Raw genomic sequence first — 20917 nt, 5'->3', positions numbered from 1 at the left:
CACAGTCAGAGGGCTCAGTACCTGGTTTCCAAACCCACATTAAAGAGGAAAACGCTTACCAGTATAGATGAAGTTAAGGCTAGGGAACACAGTGGATTGTTCTGTAGGCTTTTACATATGCTAAACTCACCTTACTATTCCTGAATTTTAGCTTTCTGTATTCTGTTAGTTATGATACAAAATTACTTGTTGGCAAATCAGTTTAAGTACTGACTATGATATTGCTGTGCATTATATTAAAAAGTAACATTTCAATCACAGTGTGACATAGAAAACAAAATCAACAAACACATTGATGAAACAAACTGGTAAATATATGGTAATAATCTAGGCAACATATTTCAGCTTATTTGAAATGCTAGTCAAGTGATGTTTTGTTTTAATGTATTCTACCATATCACCTACTCAGAATTTGTCCCTCCAGATTTTTTTTTTTAATCCTGGTTATTTTCAAAAAGAATATTTACTAAACACTGTGCAAAGCTTTGCATGCATGATGATCTGAAACATCTTCAAAGCACAACTCTGCTTACAAGCTTTAGCTCAGGCCTAAAGGAAGTGTAGAAATCTCTTCCAGAATTCTAAGCTGGTTTGTTGGAGACAGTTTCGTTGCTTCTTCTCAATTAGTATTCTCAGAATGTCCCTTCAAAATTAGATGTCTATTCTGAGGATACTTCAATGCCTTTGCAAACTCTGTTCCTAACTTTTTTGCTTTGCTCTGATATTTGTTATGTTTTACTCTGTAAATATATTGTTTACAACAATGGCAGTGATTATTTTGGGTACGGTTTTATGAAGCATTGCTGAACACTGTGTGTCTAGAAAAAGTAAACAGTTTTATTTTTCTCCAAGGGAGAATTGAGTTTTCCAGAAATTCACAAATTGGACACCTGGAGCTGATAGTAGATGACCGAGATGTATATTACATTAAGGTATGTTTTCAGGTCGTGAGCTCTTACACTAGAATGAATACTTAAAAGCACAGAGAAGAAAGACAATGAAAAACACATATATTGAAAAATAGTTTTGTGAGCAATCCATCAGAGAAATTACCAGTTCTCTTTATTACATATTTTTGAGATAGACTCAGTGCTAAATTGCTGTGTTTTAAAAGCTTTTAAGGCATGGCTTGTGTGAATAATCTGAAGCAATTTTTTTCCCATTCAGATGTACTCAAACCTTTGGGTTGCTTCCAGTGTTAAGTCAGTAGAGAAGATCAAATTGACTCCTGTGGGCTTTGACTCATTATGTGCATATATAGTTACACAGTTTTTCAGGTCTGTGTTCTGACCATGCCTAAAGACTCTGAGTTAAGCCCAGACTAATTTCTTCACTTCTGTGGACTCTATATATGTAAGAATCTCTTAAGATACTGGTCTTTATATCACAAAAATTGTTTCTTTTTAAAAAGCACTGGAGAGTAAGCAAGAAAATGCCAATATTTGAACTCTGAAATAAAAGAACTCCCACTTGCAATTTTGTTTGCTTTATCACTGAAACTCTACTGACATTTTTTTTTATATTCCAGGACTTGAACAATGTTTTCATTATGCAATTGATACCCGTAGCAGGATGCCAGGTCTTATGTGGGCTTCCAAAGCCAGTCAGCTTCAAACACTTTGCATTTTCCTACAGAGAGCATGTTATTTAACAGGGTTGTTTTGGTTTTTTTTTCCTAGAGTAATATTTCAATAAGGACGTTTTGGAGATTTCTCATGAACCCAAACATTAACTACCATTGCAGATTGTTGTATTTGCAACCAGTCCAACCTAAATCTAGTTGCCTCTGTGAGACTGCCAATATTTTTAGTAACACCATATTATTTTTTGGCCCAGTATTGAAACATTCTTAGTGATTTCAGTCACTGCTGAAGCCAACAGGAGGTGAAGGAAATAACATCTCAGACCACTGTGATTTTTGTATAACTGGAAAAACAAATCCATCCTTCCTCCCCATTATGTACTAACAGCAAGTTTTATGGTTTGGGGGGGCACTTGGGGGGTTGTTTGGTGTATGGAAAAAGAAAAAATCTCTTCCTCTTCTCATTTCTGAAATGCTCAAGTCTATACTATTGCTTTCTCAAAACTTTATCAGTTTGCAGGATTGAGTGGCTTGGGTTTTGGTTTTTTATTTGTTTCTTTATTGTAGGGAATGACAGATTTGCAGATGCTGAGTGGAGAGCACAGATACATGACCCAGCTGGAGATAAAGCTGATAAAGCAAAGCAGTCCTGTCATTCTGTCAGGAAACATCACTAAACAGCTTGGCAAGAAGATAGCTTTTTCAGTATCCCTGAGTAATTTATTGAAGGATGCTGCATTTCTTTCAGGTTAGAGGACAATAAATATTTGCCATATAAATGTAAGTTCTGGAGCCCATATATATTTGGGTTGCCTGGTTTTGGACACGTATTTCTAAAGTTCCTTTCAAATCAGTAAGACTGCTTTTTAAAATGATTAGTCTTGATAAATTAGCATTAATATGTGTTCCAGAATAAAAGGAATTATAAAATAAATTGTTTTTTAAGTCTGTTTTTAATTACTGTTGAAGAGGGTGAAAGAAATAAGATGTAAGGAATCACTTAACAAAAACAACACCAAAACAATAACAGCTCTTAAAATATTTTCTGTTTTTCACTTCTGTTAGTACAAAATAGTGCAGAGATACATATGTATCTAACTGTCTCTTAAGACCTGTCGTTCTAAAAATCTTGAAATACACAAAGACGAAGATATAAGTTAAAGTATCAGAAAGAGGGTTTTACTATTTGTATAACATCAATTCATACAAGGTAAATTAATAGTGGAATAAACCAGTAATTAAGGCCAAGGCTCTTATTTTTTCTGTAGTGTTTCTCACTGTAGTCTCCATAGGGCAAAGACATGGAAATGTCATACGATTATGCAATATTTTCAAATAAAACTAACTTTTAAGGAATGAAGAATGTCAGTTTGGGTTTTGGGATATCATCTTTTGGTGGAATCGCCATCCTTAGCTTTCACATGGCTTGTCACTGCCTGCATGTAAAAATGGTTCTGGTCTGATTTCAAACTCTTATCCCCTGAGAATTAGGCTGCACCAGTTCTTCTGTTGCAAACCCACAGCTTTGCTTTGACTTAATATCAAAGTAAATATCCACATGTAAGGCGTTAGTTAATTAAAAGATTTGTCTGTTAGAATTTAATCCTTTTCGAAGCACCTTTGGCTGGATGCATTTCACTAAACTTCAAGCAGTATCTACAGCCTGTATATGTAGCTGGGGAAAGAGAATGAACATTCAGTTCTGTCTTTGTGTTGACCACATGTAGTGTGTGCTGTACATCCTGGGGTTCCTCAGTTAGACAGGATCAGACTACGTTTGTGTGTTTCCCACTGTTATAGTCCATTTACTAGCTGAACTCATTTCATGTTCTTCCACTGCATGATCACTTCTATTCCTTTTGTAGCACTTCTGGAGAAAAAGGTTGATGATAAACTGAGACAATACTCACTGGAGGGGGAGACTTACCTGCCAGGTGTGCTTGGAGTTCATGTCCTTGGTCTTCTCCAGCAACGTGAGGGCTTGTGGTCTCATGGTTTGAGGATAAAATATGGACTCCTAGGTACAGTGAAAAAGAGGGCAAGTAAAAGCATTCTCTTTGTCTCATTTTTCTCCAAATTATTTACCTGTATGATTAGGACACTTAACAAGAAAGACTTCAGTTGATTCTTAAACTGTGATCTGAGTCATATGATGAGTTTCTCTTTTCAGTTGGATAAACTTTACTCTTTGAGTCTACATATAAACAATTAATTTTTCTTAACGTGCTTTTCACAAGCATGTCTAACATTTGATTAAAAATCACTTTTTCAATGGAAATTGCTCTTAATTAATTTGTGTTCTCAGGTGTTTATACAAAATGAATGCTTGCATACATACACTTCAAAGTATGAGGGACTATTTGTAGGAAACAGTTGGCTGTGTTCTGGCTGCACTGTATGAACTGTGCATTAATTTTATGGGACAAAGCAGGTGAACATCAGTACAACATGTGCTTTCCTTTGTATTCGTAGGATAAATCAACAAGTATATATCTATAGAAATAGACAAATCTCACTTTAATATTTTTGAAAAATAGAAACCTTGAAGCCAGCACTAGATTTATACTATTAACATTTTGAAAGTTTACTTCTGATTTATTTGAATAGGTAACTTTGTGATTTGACTTGAACAGGAGAGGCAAAAAATCTTCATCATGAATGCAGTACACGGCAGAAGATTAAAGTGGAGACAGGCACACATGGCATGTACAAACTCGATATTGGGCATGAATTCCACTGTATGCAGACTCCCACCTATAATCACAAGGTAGAGGTACCAAGCAAAGCGCTTGTGGACTCATGCGCTGAGTCCCTTTGTGTCACTCACGCGCTGAGGGGCTTAAACGGTATTTTTGTCTTTTTCTTCTTGTTTCTCTTTGCTTTCTTTGTAGACGGAGATATCTAGTTAACTGCTAATTGGTGCAGTCCATTATAGCTGTAAGTGATGGAACTCTCCAGTGATGTAATTTTCAATCTATTAATTCACAGAACTTCTGCAGAATGTTGTGAGATTTTTTGTTATCTATAAAACAATAGTATTAATAAGTTTATGATTTATCTTGTTTTATCCTTCTTGTAACTAAAAGTCAGGAACTCTTTGCTTATTCATCAGAAGATTTATTTCTGTAAAATAAGGCATTTTACAATGTTTTGTATTATTTTTCTGGTGCAGATTTGTATACTTTTTTAGAAATTTCAGTGTGTGTGACCCTTTCACACAGAAAAGCAGATCTGTTTAAAATGTCTTCATTTACAGACCGCACAAAGACAAAGGTTAATTTAAAGGCAAATCACCACTACTGGGTATTTGCTGCAGAACAGAGGGCTCGCTGAAAAATAAGCTTCTGAATTAAAGGGAAGTGTTGCGTCCTTTCAGATTTGCATTTGGTCCAAGTTGGACAGAAGCCAAGAAGTGTTAGGATTTCCCATGAAGCAAGATCTCGCCTGGCTTTGCAGCTGCACAGTGAATCCATGTGGGCCAGCCCATCAGGAGTACCTGAGTCCAGTTACTGTAGCTGTTGAGAAAAGCAATTTGACTGGCAGCACACAGACTACAAGTTTTGGGCTTTGTACACTGAATTTATATCTTCCGAAGGAACAATTTTCTTTGGAATATTTGCAACCCTTTCTGCTTTAATCTTGCTTGTTACTTGGGAATATTTCTAGAGGCAGTTAACAGCAGTGAATAAATGAGAAAGCACGCTTTACAGGAACAAGGTGGTTTCTGTTCTTTAGGTTCACCTGAAACATGAAGCGAGTGCATCTTGGCTTTCCTCCCAGGTGGAAGTGAGCTATGGGAAACACTGGGATGAAGTCAACAACAAGAAGAAATTGCTCATCAGCCAAGCATTTAAGAACAGTTCCGGTTCATCTCTAGTCAGCTATTTCATGGAGGTAATCATGATTGTTGAAGAGTAAGAACTTCACTTCAAATATGTAACAGAAAAGACTAAGAAAAAGGTTTGGATGAATTTATTTATTAAGACTTTTTTTCTGTGTTATGTATTCATAATACAAGTCAGATATCCAGACCTAATAAGTTAGGTAAGGTCTTAACCCAGGCACATGTAGATCACTGACATTTAAAATGAACGAGAAGAAGACAGTAAATGAGTTTATTAAATACTAAAAAATTTTGGGTGTAATGTGGTCTGAGTTTTTTGCAGAGTTTGTGCACATAAAATGATCGCAGAGATATATAAAGGTTGCTTAAACATTGTGGAAGGAGGGTGGAGGTTACAATAACTCAGAATATTACAGCATTTAGGTGGAAGTTGGTATGGAATGCAGCAGCTGAACAGGTCAGACCTGTTCTTATTTTTCTTTTTTTTTTTTAATTACGAATTGATTTCTACCCTTCATCAGTAAAAAGTTTTCCCATGTAGTAAAGTATAATTAAAAGCCTCAGAGTGGGTTTATCCTTCTTTTGAAGCACAATCTGTGGGCTACAAAAAGAAAGAAAATAATTATTTATATTGGTATACCCTGTGATCTTTTGTTTTATTTGTAGAAAGTTCTTACAGAAGCTACAGAAACTATTCCTGTCAATATTTGTACTATTTCTTGGAAGTTGCAGGTCGTCTTTGTTATTATCTTAGAACAGGTAACAGTTTTCTGAGGTTGATTGTCATTGTTCTATTTCCATAGGTAGTACCTATAGGCATAGAATTGATCCGTGATCCCAGCATAGACTGACCTAGAATTATGATTTCTTCTTCCAACAAAGTAAATTCATTTAAAATTATTGGAAATTTTCCTTTTTGAATCTCCAATAGATATGGGAAATGCATGTTAAAGAAATCCCAGTCTGTAACTGCTCAGCATGCATGAAAAGCTGTAAAGTGAACAGCAAATGCACAGAGCAGCAGCACAAGCTGTGACCTTCCTGCTACTCTTTGTGTGTGTGTTAGATCCTGTTTTTATTTAAATTTGCTTCACTTGTCTTACAGTTTACAATGCAAGTCCTGGAAAAACAGGTGAATTATAGAACCCAGCTGCAGCACTTGCACAGCTCCCAGGTTTATTTGCAGAGCAGCACCAGCTTTGAGGTGCAGTATAATGACCACGTGCCATTTGTGGCTGGACTGCAGTGGAAAGACGCATCCAGAAGTGGCCTGAAGAAGTGGGAAGGTGAAGTACCACAAACCATTTCCAGTCTGTGATTAGAAAAGCAGGCACTGAAAGTTGCTGCTGGGATTTTGTGAGGTAGTTTTGTGTGTATGTAGCAGAATCATAGAAATATTGGTTGGAAGAGGCAGACCTTGGAGGTTTTCTAGCCCAGCCTCCTGCTTGAATCAGGACTGTTCCTAACACTAGATCACATCTGCTGTGGCTTGGCTTAGCTGAGTTTTCAAAATCTCCAACATTCCACAGCTTAGCTGTCTAGCCTCTTCCAGCAGTTCCTTGGCCTCTCAAAGTGCAGTTGGTGGCCATTGTCCCGTGTATTCTCTGCCTTTTTTGAAGGGTTTGTGTTCCTCATCTTTGCCATTTACTTTCAGGGTAGCTGTAGGTAGCTGTTAGGTTCCCCTGTTCCGTTGCCAGACTAAACAAGCCTGACTCCCTCCCTCCTTGCCACAGGTCTTGTTGTCCTGGCCCTTCTGCTGTGGCCTTTCTGGTTTCTCACCATCCACCTTGATCTGGGGGCTCCAAAACCAGATCCAGTGTTGCAGACATAACCTCTCCTGTGCTGCAGAGGGGGATAACTTTGTTTGATGGCCATGCTCCTCATGTAGACCAGTAATGTCCTGTTAGCTTCTGACTGAGATAACTGACTAAAGAGCGAACCATGTTTTTAAAAAATTCTTTACTGTAGGAAGTGATCAAGTTTGTTTGAAGAACATTAGAAAATGGGACACTGAGCAGAATTTTAATGGTGTATTTTAAGCTGTACATTAAACAACTGTATATAGGTATAGATATATTTTTTTTAAATATCCCTACAGGGAGTAGGCCTTTATAATAGTAAGCTGTATTTTACGTTGTTAGAGTTCTTTCTAAAATAGAAGTTAAGTTACCAGTGGTGTGCCAAAAATCAGTTTTCTGACGTTTAGCCCTTAAGATGAATTGAATGCCACTACCATTTATGCTTCAGTGGATGAAGCAGTATAAATCAGGGCAATGATTGGCTCAGTGTGTAGATTTGCTGTTGAGATTTATTTTTTTCAAATCTAGGATGCACCATATGTGCAAAAACTTGGATCCTTATTAATGCAAAACAGCCGGCTTGGTACAGTGAACTGAATTAATGGATGCTTTTCTGCTTGTTAAGGTGAACCAAATTAAGGTTAGATTAATTCTGAAGTTTTAAAAATTCGGAGATTACTTTGTGCCTGTCATAAAATAATCATGAGTTACTGAACTGTATCACAACGAGTGAATGGTGCCATTTGATAAATAACTAGCAAAATTTCAAGAGTCTGCTAGTAACATGTCAGCAGCTTGTCAGAAACAAATATTCTGAGCTGTCTATAAACTGATTTCCAAAACAACCTACAAGTCTTTTTCAAAACGTAAGTATTGCAGAGTTGAATTTCTGTGTTGGCATATGTCAGAACAGCTTTGATTAAGGCCATTATTGTAATTGTGTGAATAGTGGTTACAGATTTACAGTTCAGGTAAAGATTTCACATTATGTTGCAGATCATGCAGTAGAACCCTTCCCTGGTGCCATTTAGGTACTGGACTTCATAAATTTCCATTTATTAGCAAAACTCCCTATGTGTTAGACTCTGTGATATGCTGTGCTAGTGGAGGACATTCATTTCATTATATACCATCCAGAGATATTGGCAATTGGAAGATAATAGATTGATAGTAGCATTTTAGACTCGTTCCAAACCCCCAGCATCTTATCAGTTTTCTTGTGGAGTCAGAATCTAGGTAGCTTGAAATCTCACTTTTCTGCCAGCTTTAATATATGTTCCTTCCAGGTGGATTGAATATAGACACTCCATGGCTATATGTGTATGCAGCTCACAAACTACATCAGCCTCAGCATTCTGCTTATTTATCAACTGTGGAGCTGACAACTGAAAAAGCTCTTTTCATTAAGAATCTCATAGTGGAACTATTCTATAGAGATCAAGACAATGAAAAGGAAGGAAAAGTTCACATTTACACACCAGCTACAACGTACCTGCAGGTCAGTAAGATGATGCTTCCTATAGTGCATGGCTTTGATAGAGCTCTGTGATAGATACCCAACAGAACTGTCCTTGTACTGAAATACCACTTGGTGAGCATGTCATATGAAGCAGCTAGTTGTGTGTGTTGTGTGCCAGCTCATAGGAGAGGAGACCCTGAAATGCCTGTGTCTGTCTGTTTTCTGTGCTTGATTGACAAGCTGCTCTTTCTCTGGGGCAGCCAAATCAGCACAGCCAGGGTCTCTTTATTAGCTTTGAAAAGGTGTTAGGGCTACCACCTCTGCGTCTATTTGGAAGGGGAATCCATCGCTCCCTGCGCAAAGTTCGAATACATGATGGCAGGGTTCTGCCTGGGAGTGTACAAATAATAATTACTACTTTAAAGTTTTCTCTTCCCGTCCCCACCCCAATGACCTAACAGTTTCAGGAAGTAGGAAAATCGGATAATCATGTAAGAAATGTTTAAAACTTGTTCCTTAGTGATATGAAACAGCTGAGAGTATTTTTCGTTTTAAAAGCAGGAACAACAATAGCCAAACTTGTAAATTAAGAGCCTAGTGATTACAGCATTTGCCTAGGTTTGAGTCATTAGATTTCAAGGCATCCTCTGCCTGAGAAGCATGTAACTCTCCTCTTCCTGGAGAGTGTCCTGCTCAACAGGCTGTCATGTAGTTCGTGGCACTTGCTGCCTCTTGATGTGGTCTGTAAAAATTCTCCATGAGTATTTGGAGCTTCATTAATAGTAGAGTTCTTATCTTGCAGAAGACCTTTTGCCACTGAGGTGTTTTTGCTGAAACTCTTTATCCCACTATATCTCTACAAAATAAACAACTAAATCTACAGGTAGCTCTGCAATATCAGCAGATTCAGTAGGAGAAGTGGTGTACTGGATAGTTCAGTGGTTCGGAACAATCCTGAGAAATGAAAGGTTATTTCTTTTGTTATGGCTTGGAGCATTACTCTTGTCTGCCATAAACCCGTGAGAGAACCTTCAATAGCAGGTTCTCAATGTGCAGTCTTCTGTCTTTTCTATTGGAAATCTTTCACTTTCTGTAAAATGATTAAATATCCACTGGGTAGAATCAGTGTGCCCCTGGTCTATGGATTCTAAGCTTCCTCCTAATTTATTTTAGAATGTGCTGTGCAATAGAGATTTAAAACTCATTTCATCACAGTTGTTGTGACATGATAAGCCTCTGTCATGATGCAAAGTGTAGATTTGTCTTAGAGAAGTTTAACTTCTTATCTGCCTCTATAAAAAAGAGAGCCTGGAGTGTTTGCCTTTCTTTTAGAATCCACTGCAATAGTCTACATCTTTAACTTAGGTTTATGTTTAAGATGTTCGTTTATTCTGAACTGCAGCTTTCCCTCATTAGATCACTGCTGTTTCAGGCACAGTGTGGGGGATTGTGAGAAACATTCTTGCATGAGAAAAAAATGTTCATTGACTATTTTCTTTTCAATATTTTTGTCTCTCCGTTGCTTGGAGAGGATAAAATAAACTTTGACATCTTTATGGCAATTCAGAATATTTTGATAATGGAAAAGCTGGCACACTATTTCTAAGAGTTCTTGTAATGGTAGTCTCCAAGAAAATGCAATCTTTTCACCTCTGTGCTGTGCTGCTGGCACTACAGGATTCTGTCTGTCCTAATTCGGCCAGACTAATGTGTTCATATTTGGGGTTTTTTCAGGCATCCACATTTAATCATCTTGGGAGGAATGTTCTGCATAGCTATAGCGAAATGAAATCTCTGTGGAATCAGCTTGTGAAGAGTGAGATTCATTTTGAGAATAATGAACAATCCAAATTTCTATGCTTTAAGATAAAGAGTACAAAACATGAATTTAACTTCACAGCCAGCTATCAGAATCTGGCAATGGTAAGAAAGAAATACAGATGCAATTTCTTTGACTCAGCACTGTTTCTCAGGTCTGCCACCTTCCCGACAGATGTTATTGCTAGTGTTGAAATTTAAACACTTCTAGTGCTGCTTCTATTTCTGTCTGTTTTGACAACTTGCAATGCAAAACTAGGTTCAAAAAGAAAACAAACAGAAACTTGTGCAGTGTAGTTTTGAGTACTTCTCACCTGTTTGGGAGACTACAGACAAAGTCAGGGAGGACAAAAAGAGACTGCATGGCTAGAAAGAGCTGTAGATGTGATTACTTACATTTTGATGCAAACGTATGGCAGGTGTGGAAGATTCTACTGTCTTGGAGAATCAAAATATCTTGCCTGCTAGTGAGCACAATAGCAGTCTAGGTTTCTATGCTTTTTTAGCTTCTACATCCCTTCCAATCTTAAAATCATTTTTGCTTCGCTTGGTGTTTGCACCACAGGAAGGGGTAATCAGCAGTTTGTCCTCCAAAGAAGACTTGCTTGTGTTGCCAAGTAAGTTACATTCAAGTGATTACATTATAGAGCATTTGTTTTCTGCTGAACTCAGTTTTCTACTAATCCTATGTAAACGGAGATCAGGATTTAAACTGAAGCATCTGTGAAATGATAGCCTCCTTGCAGCCTGGCGAACAAAATGGTTTCTGTATTGACCTTTCTGAATATGAATGCAGTAATCTGATACAACTGTCCTTTTCTCCTCTGGTCTCATGATTTGAGTGCAGCCTAAGAAGACAAACTTTTCTGTGAAGACTGTATGGAGAGATTATAAAAGCCTGCCTGTCGTGCTGCAGTTTGAAGGTCAGATAGAAGAGCTGAAGAAGGAGAAGATGCTCTATCAAAAACGTGGAACCCTCCATTTCAGGTTCGGTAGTCTTACTATTTTTGTCTCTGAAGAATGTTTAGACCTAAATTCAATGTGCATCTTGCTGCTCTTGTGAAACGTTCTGGGCTTTACAAAGTGGAAGTGCCACACGCACAAAGCCTGTGCCTCCTCCCTTCTGCCTCCCTGAACTTGCTCAAGCACTCCAACTTCATAGGCTGCTTATTTGCATCCGTTAGCTTTTTCCATCTTTACTGAAATGATAGTGAACAAAGTTGTCAAAGGCAGAAGGCCACGTGTGCTGTGGCAATGTGTTTGTTGGCAACTCTATTGGGGTGTTGCCTCCTTTCATGAAAACAGCAGAATTTATGGTCTGTCCAATCTTGGAAGTGGTGAGAAGTTCCAAAATCCACATCTGATCCTCTGTGCCATCCAGATGCCTTTTTTCCTAGTCCTAAGGAATAATGTAGCCATTCAAAAGCCAAAGGTATCCCTCTTAAAACACAGAACAAATGGTCTCGTTTACATTTTGGAACATGTTTCCACTTCCTGATCAGAATGAGTTGTGTTCCTTCTAGATACTGGCTGTCTCTGACATTTCTCTCTTCATTACCCATTATCAAAACACAGCTTGGAGGCCTTAGTAAAAATGTGTGCTCAGACTTAAGACATCTGGATCATCTCTGGGGACATCTCAGCTTTCTCAAGCCATACTAGGGTCAATAGGAGTGCACAGGCTCCCTTAGGAGCTAAAAAAGTATGAGGTGCCTTTTTCAGTAATGGAAAAAATACATAAATGAAGAACAAAGAGCTGTACCAGATATCCTAATATGTCTAAAGGCAGTCCAGTGTCTGCTTATAAAAGTTAATGCATTTTTCCAAGACATCCAACTAAGCGAATGTGCAGAAATATTTAATAAACTCTATAAAACATTACACTGAAAGTAATAAACTACTCCAAGAACTATGTATGGCTGCACATCTGTTGCATAGGATTCTTGGCATGCAGATATTGTTTCTACAGAAAGCGTAAAATATGGCAGATAGGTGAGATTTTCAAAGCTGCCATAAGCTTTTGGACACTGTTCCTATTTGAAATGAAATCTTGGCCATGCAGGTATATAAAGTGTATGTACTGGTTGTGCATGTCAGAATTTTAGAGCGTCACCCTCTCTCATGCTCTTCCAAGCCTTTCCTGAATCTAGGATGGAAACTCCTTATTAGAAATTCCGGTAAATGTGTATAGTTTGTATGAAGTTATAATCATGCTCCAGTCATTTCTTAGAGTTCCTGGTCCTATGTGTTTTGCTTCTGTACCTGACACCCTGACGGCATCTGCAACTGAAGATTTTGGAGTTCAAGGTGAACTCTGCATGATTTCTTTTTGTAGTTGTCTATTAAGATCTTTCACACTTTGCTTATTCCTTGTTTTGTTCTAGGCATCCATTTAAAGTGCCCGTTCTGCAGAGCTTCCTTCTGCAGGAGACCTTTACCGTTGACAAAAAGCAAAAGCTGTATTTATTGGAAACTAAAGTTTTGATAAATGGAGTGGAAGAAACGGTTCAAACTCTTACACTTGGTTACCAACCTGAAAACCCCTATGTGAGTTATACAAGAATTTCCTTTAGTCTGGCATACCAAAAAAGCCAGCAAATGAGTGATTTACTGCATGTATCTTATGTTTCTTGCGTTTCCTCTCCCACTTTTAGATTTGTGCTGGCTTAACTCATCCTTATAACTACAGGTTGTTCCCTAAAGATCTTGAAATATGCTTTTTAACTCCAAGCCACCAAAATGTGAGTAAATTTCCCATTAAATTCGCTTAGAAGGAAAGATTCATTACCTGTTTATTTACAGTTCATTGGCCTTTCAGACCTAACTTGCTATAGGTCTTTAGTTCCTCACCATGTAAATGCTGCAACTAAAAAGTTCAGAAAGCAATTATATGGTTGGGGCCTCCCTAAGACAATGTTTTGTATAATAATATCTAATAATATGTTGTGTAGTAAAATATGATCATAACACTTAGTATATTCCTTTCAAAATACTACCATGCATGAATATTATTAATAATAATAAGTACTGGGAAGGAATGTATTCAGGGTTCTCACCTAGGTGTATCTATTCATCTTTCTTACCAAATGCAGTTATTTTTTTCCTGCTTTGCTCATTTTTCATTCTGAGCCACAATGTAATAGCTCACAACTCTTTCATTTTTCATAATATGTAGGGATGACTTCTCTCATCTTTCATAATATACAGGGTTAATACTCAATACAATTCGCTTATTCACATTCTTAACACACAGGTGACGCACGAGCTTGAGATTATCCTGAAGGTCAATAAGCAAGATGTTCTCAGATTTCTAGGGAAACATCAGGACAAATCCAGTGAGGCAGATTTAAGACACCTTTTATACATCAATGTGACACATTCATTCCAGGTATTGGTGGTTTTCATTTATGACATTTTATTTTTTATGTCTTGGTGGCTGTTTTACTGTATTGTCTTTAGAATTATAACTGGTTTATGCTTAAAAACTTCCTAGTTCAGTAAAGTCTTGGCCCTGACAAAGACCCTAGGTATCTCAGCAGACGAAATCATAATCGGTATCGGTGTCTTCTAAGAAATGCACTGACCTTTCACTTTCACACATTTTTACTGCATTTGATCTATTTTCCAGTGTCTTTGAGTCAAATTGATAAAATTTTACACACACACTTGAATATATGCATCCTTCTAAAATTTCAGACATCAAATTATATTATTATTATTAATAATACATGAGGCAACTGATGGGAATGTAGTGATGATGTTTACATTTTACTTTGTCAAATAGCTGGACCTAAGTGGGGAGCTGTTTTCCAGGCGTACTGAGGTGGAACACTTTGACTATGGTGTGAGCATAAAAGCCGTCATCAACAAGAACATGTCTTCACAGGTCAGTTCCCTGATCATTGCACTTTTGTTGCTTGAACTCGTGGCTTTTGCAGTTTGTACACTCAGACCTGTGTTGAGTCGCTTGCTTGTCGCGTGCATTAGGAACGCACGTCAGCCTGGGAGCTGTGTGTGCTATAACTTGCTTTGCAACTACTTTCAAGCATGGGAACACAAATACATGTGTACACTACAAATTTGGACAAGTCGTATGGAATTCAATGAGTGTAGTGGAGAGGTGTAACTTGTTGGGAAAACAGTTAACTTTTTATGAGTAGAGTTTGTTCTGGCTAGATGCCTACATGCAGTTGAAATAGGTTTTGACTGAAATTCAGAAATTCAGAAAACTCTGAAAGTCAAGATAAATTGTATTTAAGATTCAACATAGTTCATAAGTTTTTGTTGAAAGCTCTGGCATGGTGACAGGCTTATGTGCAAAATCAGGTGTCATCTGTAACTTTTATTACCAATTCAAAAGGCTGTTTCTCTGGAATTAACTTTATCCTGTGTGGTGGGTTGAGGTAAAAGACATGGAGATCACTTACCCATTACCTTCATGGACAAGACAGACTCAACTTGGGCAGAATTAATTTATTGCCAAAGAAAAATAGAGTTAGATGGTGAGAAAGAAGATGAAAACTAAAAACACCTTTCACATCTCTGCTCCACTCTCTTTTTCCCAGACCCAACTTGTCTCCAGTCTTATTCCTCAAAGTGATGTTTCAGTATCCTTAGTGTCTTGTTCTTATTCTCTATGTGTAGGCCCAGGCAGTGCTGAAGAGTTACGGTGAGAGCAACTTCAATGGGTCTCTGTACCTTCATTCCAATGGAAGGGACATGCTGATGCTGGAGGTTGAAATGAACAATGAAAGCAGGAAGAAGGCCAGAGCTGTCGAGTTGAGGGCTTTCCTCCATCAGACAATCCTGACAAATCCAGAATTGATACAGTTCCAGCTCATGGGCAAAATATTTCCATCAAGGTAATCAGAATATTGGTTACTAGAGGAGCTGAAGAGTGTTCTGTGATACATATTTATATGTAACTACTTTCATATAGCTGGCGCAGAAGCCACTGAGCAAATGCCATTTCATATGTTATCCCTGCTATTGAAATACTTTTGCTCTTTACCTTTCCTAAGTTAGTATAGTAAGTTATGTTAGTGTTCCACTGGCTTTCCTAGGACTTCGTATAGGGATAACTTGATTAAACACGCGGTGCTGTTATACTGGTTTTGGATCAGCCTTTTCCCCCCATTGTTTATCCTCTCAGAAGTAGGGAACTAATATTTACAAGCTATGCCAGTGGAAGAAGGCACTTCCCAGTGTTTATTATGAAGTTTTATTAAGCATTGTGGAAAGCTCTGAGGTGACAGGGTCAGAAATAGAAATTTGACCCTCTCAAGTTTCAGCTGTCTCCTCCAGCTGATTTTTCAAATTTCACGAATACATAATTGTGCAGTGAATGAGATGATGTTTTTGTAGAGGTCCCAGTGTTTCGTAGTTGGATGGGATAAGGAGAATGAGGACGCAGAGTTAAAGAAATCAGAAGTTATTACAAGTTAGTTGGAGCTCATTAGATTTACTAATAAAAGAAAAAATAAGATAAAAGATTCAAGAAAGATATTCAATGTGTTTCTGCAGCTTACTTGCAGTTCTGGGCTTCCAATAGTACTTTCAGTTGTTTAAATACCAGGGTAGGCTGTAACAGAGCAATTTATTGCAGCTCACTTCACAGGAAGTAAAATAAAATGCTCAAAATTTCTGGAATGACAGTTTATTTGGGATTTACTTTACAGGGAGAAAAGAGAGAAGAATAAAAAATGGACTGTTTCTGGAGAACTGCAAAAAAGATGCAGTCTGTACAGACTTCAGTCGCTGACTGATTAAATGAATCTTACTTCCCTGAATTATGTAGTTCAACTCTTCCTATCAAGTGGATTTTCACTGAAGTTTTACTTGTCATCAGTGTTTCAAGAGGGTTCCAATTTCTAGGAGGGATGTCTAACAATATGAAAATATGATTGCTTCACTTTTAGCTATTTTGTGTAGTATACTTGAGTCTAGAAAGCCAGAGATTTCAATGGGCAGTTTATTGAAGGCAATGTGAAAATTGTGTCTCAAGTCTTATACTTGAAAGACTGGAAGTTGAGCTTCTTGTTGCTCTAGCAGGTTTCCGTAACAAGCTCTGCTGTGTTTCTCCAGCACTGTTCAACTCAGGCCCAAGATACGAAGAAATAGTTATTGGTTTGTTTACCAAACTCAAATGGTGGTGGCATTTAAAATTATTGTTTAAGCTTTTAAATCAGCGCTGAAGAGAGATTTCATATTGTGACAGAGGAGTTAGTTTCCAACTCTCTGTCCAAATCTGTCCCTTTCTTTTATTAGGGATCATATCAAAAGCATCCAAAATTTGAAGAAAAATCGGTCTGCCCATCTGTGAGGCTTTACTGAGTAGTTTTACTGAGTAGTTTTATAAACATCTGGTGAATAGCAAATACTTGTTGCAAGGCGTCTGATTCACTGCTTCACAACACTGGAACATGTGCCCAGGGAGTCTGTGGACTCTCCACACTTAGCAATACTCAAAATCTTGACCCCACGCTGTCCTGACAATCATGAATTAAGCATAATAATAAGATCTTAATAGCAATTTGTATCTCTGTCTTTTTAGACTTTTGATATCTTCCGAGATGAAGCTTAATGAAAATAGGCTTCACATGGATTTCATGGGAGCCAGGGAGCAGAAAGTTGGTTTTGTTTTGTCCCTAAATGGAAGAGTCCAACACACATTTGCTGGATTAAAGGCCATACCTCATCTCCTTTCTCTGAATGGATTACTGAAGTGCAAACCCAACATTCATGATGGTACCTTTTTACTTTGTGTTTTGCTGCTAAGTCTACAGCTATCTAAGGAAGCTTCTTAATTTAAATGTGTTCCTTGCTGAACTGCACAGAATGCAGAAGAGTATTTATCATGCAAAATGAACCATTGGTCATTGAGCTGAAACTACTTTTTAGTGAACTAACGTAGTTTAGTAATTTTCATCTTTTCCTTGATTGAAGGAATTAGTGGGTGGCATCTTTTCTATGCAGCTTTTCTGAAACGGGGGGGAGATGTGACTTGAGGCCCTTGCTCTTCTGAGTGGCTCCGCAGGTGGAGCAGGTCACTGCAGAGCTCCAAAGGGATTGCTTAGCCTGAAGTTACACAAGTAATAGGTCATAATCCCTCCGTAAATGTTCCTTCAGAAGGCAGTGCACTGTAGTTCGTGTCCTAAAGCCACAAGCAGCTTGGTGAATAAAAAGAAACAGCTGCCAGAAATGCTATTACGTAATTTGTTTTAAACACAGACACTTCTACTAGCAGGGAAACTCTCTCAATCATAAACTGATTTGCTTTCTACATTAGGTTAAATTATCTATTATAATAAATGGAATCTTTTTTACTTCCTCCTGGTATTAAATTAATGATTAATTTATATGTTACTTATAAAATTCTGGTTACTTCCGTCCCAAAGGACTCTCTCCACAGTAATCGTTTCTGCCTGTTACAGGTAACATCAATGTGATGGTCAACAAAACACTGTATGGACTTCACATGAGGAACAGAAATGTGTTTGGGAACACCACCGTACACAATGTCACTTTTGCTGTGTTTCAGAACGGCAGTCAGGCAATCCCGATGGAGGCAAAACTGAAAGGACACCTGGAGCTGAGTAAAGAGACGAAAAGGGGGCTAGCTAGCTTCCAGGTGGATGACAAAACCCTTTCTGTAGATTTTTCCAATATCATGAGTCATGGACACAGCAGAATCAGTGGGGCTTTCACACATAATATCACCTTTTTAACAAATGCAGGTATGAAGAAAATTCTGACTTGATGGTCTGGTGTAACAAGGTGTCAAGGTGAATTTATCTAAATAAGTGCAGACCAGTGGAAATACATGAGTTGCATTTGCTCACACCAAAACAAAATGTCCAGTCTTAGCAGCGTTCCTTTTAATATTGTTGAGAAAATACAATAAAATGGATACAAAATGAGTTAAAAGCTCTTTGAATTACTTCAGAGTGAATTATTTCTCTCTTGTACAGCTGTATTCCTGCATGCTGATCTGTTCCTCTAAGCATATTTTAATGCTTGTTTTGATTTGGGTGAGAATTGACACTTTGAAAGTCATTGAGTAAATTACAGTGAAAACTAAAATACACCAAGCAGTGTATCCTAAACAAACCCAAGGGTTTTCATGAACTGAAGTTATCAATAATTCTGAATGGGTAAATCACCTTTGTCCCTTTGGACTGAAGAGATCTGTTTTGAAACTTTCTAGCAGCTGACTACTGGAGTTGGACCCAATACTCATTGATAGATATCATTATTAATAAAAGAAAAATCATTGACTTCCAAAGTGCATGCCACATTTTAATTTAACAATCCTTTTTTAATATGGTTTTCATATGGTAGGTGATGTCATTTCTTTCTATAAATATCAGTCAGTGCAGCTATCCAAATGATGACTCTTTAAAAAAGGTCTGTCTTTTCTTATGAAAAACTATAGAAGGCTTCTCTTAATGACAACCCAGAAGTATTGTGTTGATTTTGCTTCTTTCCCCGTCAATAGGTTTGCCCTCGGACGGCATTCTTACTGCCGTGTGTGACCAGGGCCCAAGAAATGGCACCGTTGCTGTAGCCTTACAGAGTGGCAGTGAAAGGATTGCTGCTGTGTTGGAAGGTCACAGACTGTCCACAGAACCTTCTAAATCCCAGCTAGCTGTGAGTTTAAAGCACAACATCTCAAAGATAAAGAAACATGGGATCCCTTTTATTTTAGAAGCTGCTGGCTATTATGAGGTAAGAAGAGTTCTGCTTATGATTATTTGATTTCTATCTGAACCATTTCTAATAACTGTAGGTTATTCCTGTGCACCTAATTCCAAAAGCATCTGCATTCTTGAGATGTGCTGAATTACTGTGCAAAAGAAAGGTGTTTTCTCGTTTCTTGTCACACTGTGTACCTGTCATCTGAAGTCTTGGAGCTGATTCTAGACTGAGATGCTACATTCAGTTCTCATTTGAGTAAAGTGCTTTGCTGCATAGGAACAGTAGTCTTGTCCAATTTTATTGTTCCTCTATAAGTGGGAACTGGACAGGCAGGCCTAATGTATGTAGCCATCATGTCATGAGGTGTCAGTGAGCCTGAGTACTGCATTGTGTCTGGAACTGGATTTAACTAGTTCTGATGTCATCCTTTGGTTGTCCACTAAAGAGCAGAAGAGTGTTTAGCATGGCTTTCCACTTGGAAACTGCCACCCACAGAACCATCATGGGTCGTGTTTCCTAGTAAAATGTTGCTTTCTGTTGTTTTCTGCATTTCTACTCTAGATCTATGAACAGTGCTCTTCTGCATCTCGAATTATTTTTCCATAAAAGAAGGTTTCAAATATTTTGCTTCTTTAAACACTGCTGGAAGGCTCAAGTCACTAACATGCTAACATTTGTGGTGGGTTCAGCCACTGTGGCACAGTGAGACACAGCAGTGTGCAGGGAGAACTCTGTACAGTTCCCCTGTCCTGCTTATGAGTAGTTTCACTGCTTTAATCATGTGTGCCTTAGGACTCAAATCCTCCAGGGTACTGAATGCCCTCAACATGTTTTGGAGCCAGAAGGAATTATTGGTACACAGCATTCAGAAAGTCTAGCATAACAGAAAAATCCCTATTTGAAATGATGCCACTTTGATGAATTTGCACCTTTATTTTACCAGTGCTGCTGCTATGACCCAGGCTGTGTTGTTTAAGTGTGATGAAACAGACTCTGCCTTTGCCAGTTTTTGCTGAGATGTTGTTTTTTGTTTCTTTCAATTATTTGGTTTCTTTTGTGCATAGAATTTCACCAAAAAGATTGCTGTGGGGATAACAACCACGGTGGAGATGGAACAGCTCAGAATTGAAATAGAGAAGAAAACCACTGGCAGTGCTATGGAAATTTCTCTTTCACTTCACCATGATGTGGGAGGGCTGATGGACATTGTTCCACGTGTGCTAGAGGTGAGCAGAAATACTGCTATATAGTGTACTTGATGTAGCTTTCTGCTGTGCATTCTCAACTGTTCAGATTTACTGCTTGAGAGCTAGCTAGCAGGCCAGAAGGGAGAGAGATATTTGTCAAACAAGGCCACTACAAGAAGCCTAGAAATTGTTTGCTTAACGATAAAGAGCAGGTTTTCAAGGTGTGGTGGGTAACAAAACATTTTTGTCATGAAACTGGAGTGGGTGCTTGCCCAGGCACAATAACACACGGTCCCAGCTTTTCCATCTTGCTAAAGCCATGTTTGCAGGTCCATCACGTGGCTGTTTGTGGGTATTGACAGCAGCGTGAATAATAATGGCAGGAGTTTTCATACCACCAACAGCACTCCCCAAGGACTTCACTTTCTGCCACGGGGGACACAGCTGATGGCAGTTGAAAGACTAAATGTCTACTTGTGACAGTGGTATTTTTTGTGCCAAACATAAGAAATAACCACTGTGTCCTGTCAA

The 20917-nt window shown here is 38.1% G+C and overlaps 1 protein-coding gene across 1 annotated transcript in view; it reads left to right on the top strand.

Moving 5' to 3' along the window:
- The window catches only part of LOC135994156 (uncharacterized), a 90652-nt gene that overhangs the window by 31617 nt on the left and 38118 nt on the right, over positions 1-20917 (top strand). Inside the window, exons 21-38 of the mRNA XM_065644491.1 lie at positions 853-932; positions 2150-2330; positions 3448-3603; positions 4216-4349; positions 5318-5476; positions 6532-6712; positions 8512-8723; positions 10419-10607; positions 11350-11489; positions 12887-13049; positions 13157-13243; positions 13756-13890; positions 14287-14388; positions 15147-15364; positions 17056-17249; positions 17936-18238; positions 19000-19229; positions 20264-20425. Of these exons, the coding sequence (XP_065500563.1) occupies positions 853-932; positions 2150-2330; positions 3448-3603; positions 4216-4349; positions 5318-5476; positions 6532-6712; positions 8512-8723; positions 10419-10607; positions 11350-11489; positions 12887-13049; positions 13157-13243; positions 13756-13890; positions 14287-14388; positions 15147-15364; positions 17056-17249; positions 17936-18238; positions 19000-19229; positions 20264-20425 (3026 nt within the window). The remainder of the gene's footprint in view (positions 1-852; positions 933-2149; positions 2331-3447; positions 3604-4215; positions 4350-5317; positions 5477-6531; positions 6713-8511; positions 8724-10418; positions 10608-11349; positions 11490-12886; positions 13050-13156; positions 13244-13755; positions 13891-14286; positions 14389-15146; positions 15365-17055; positions 17250-17935; positions 18239-18999; positions 19230-20263; positions 20426-20917) is intronic.

The sequence above is a fragment of the Caloenas nicobarica genome, chromosome 14, assembly GCF_036013445.1.
Source record: "Caloenas nicobarica isolate bCalNic1 chromosome 14, bCalNic1.hap1, whole genome shotgun sequence".
Classification (NCBI taxonomy): Eukaryota; Metazoa; Chordata; class Aves; order Columbiformes; family Columbidae; genus Caloenas; species Caloenas nicobarica.
Note: the sequence above shows the minus strand (reverse complement) of the source record. Positions and strands in the feature narration are given on the sequence as shown.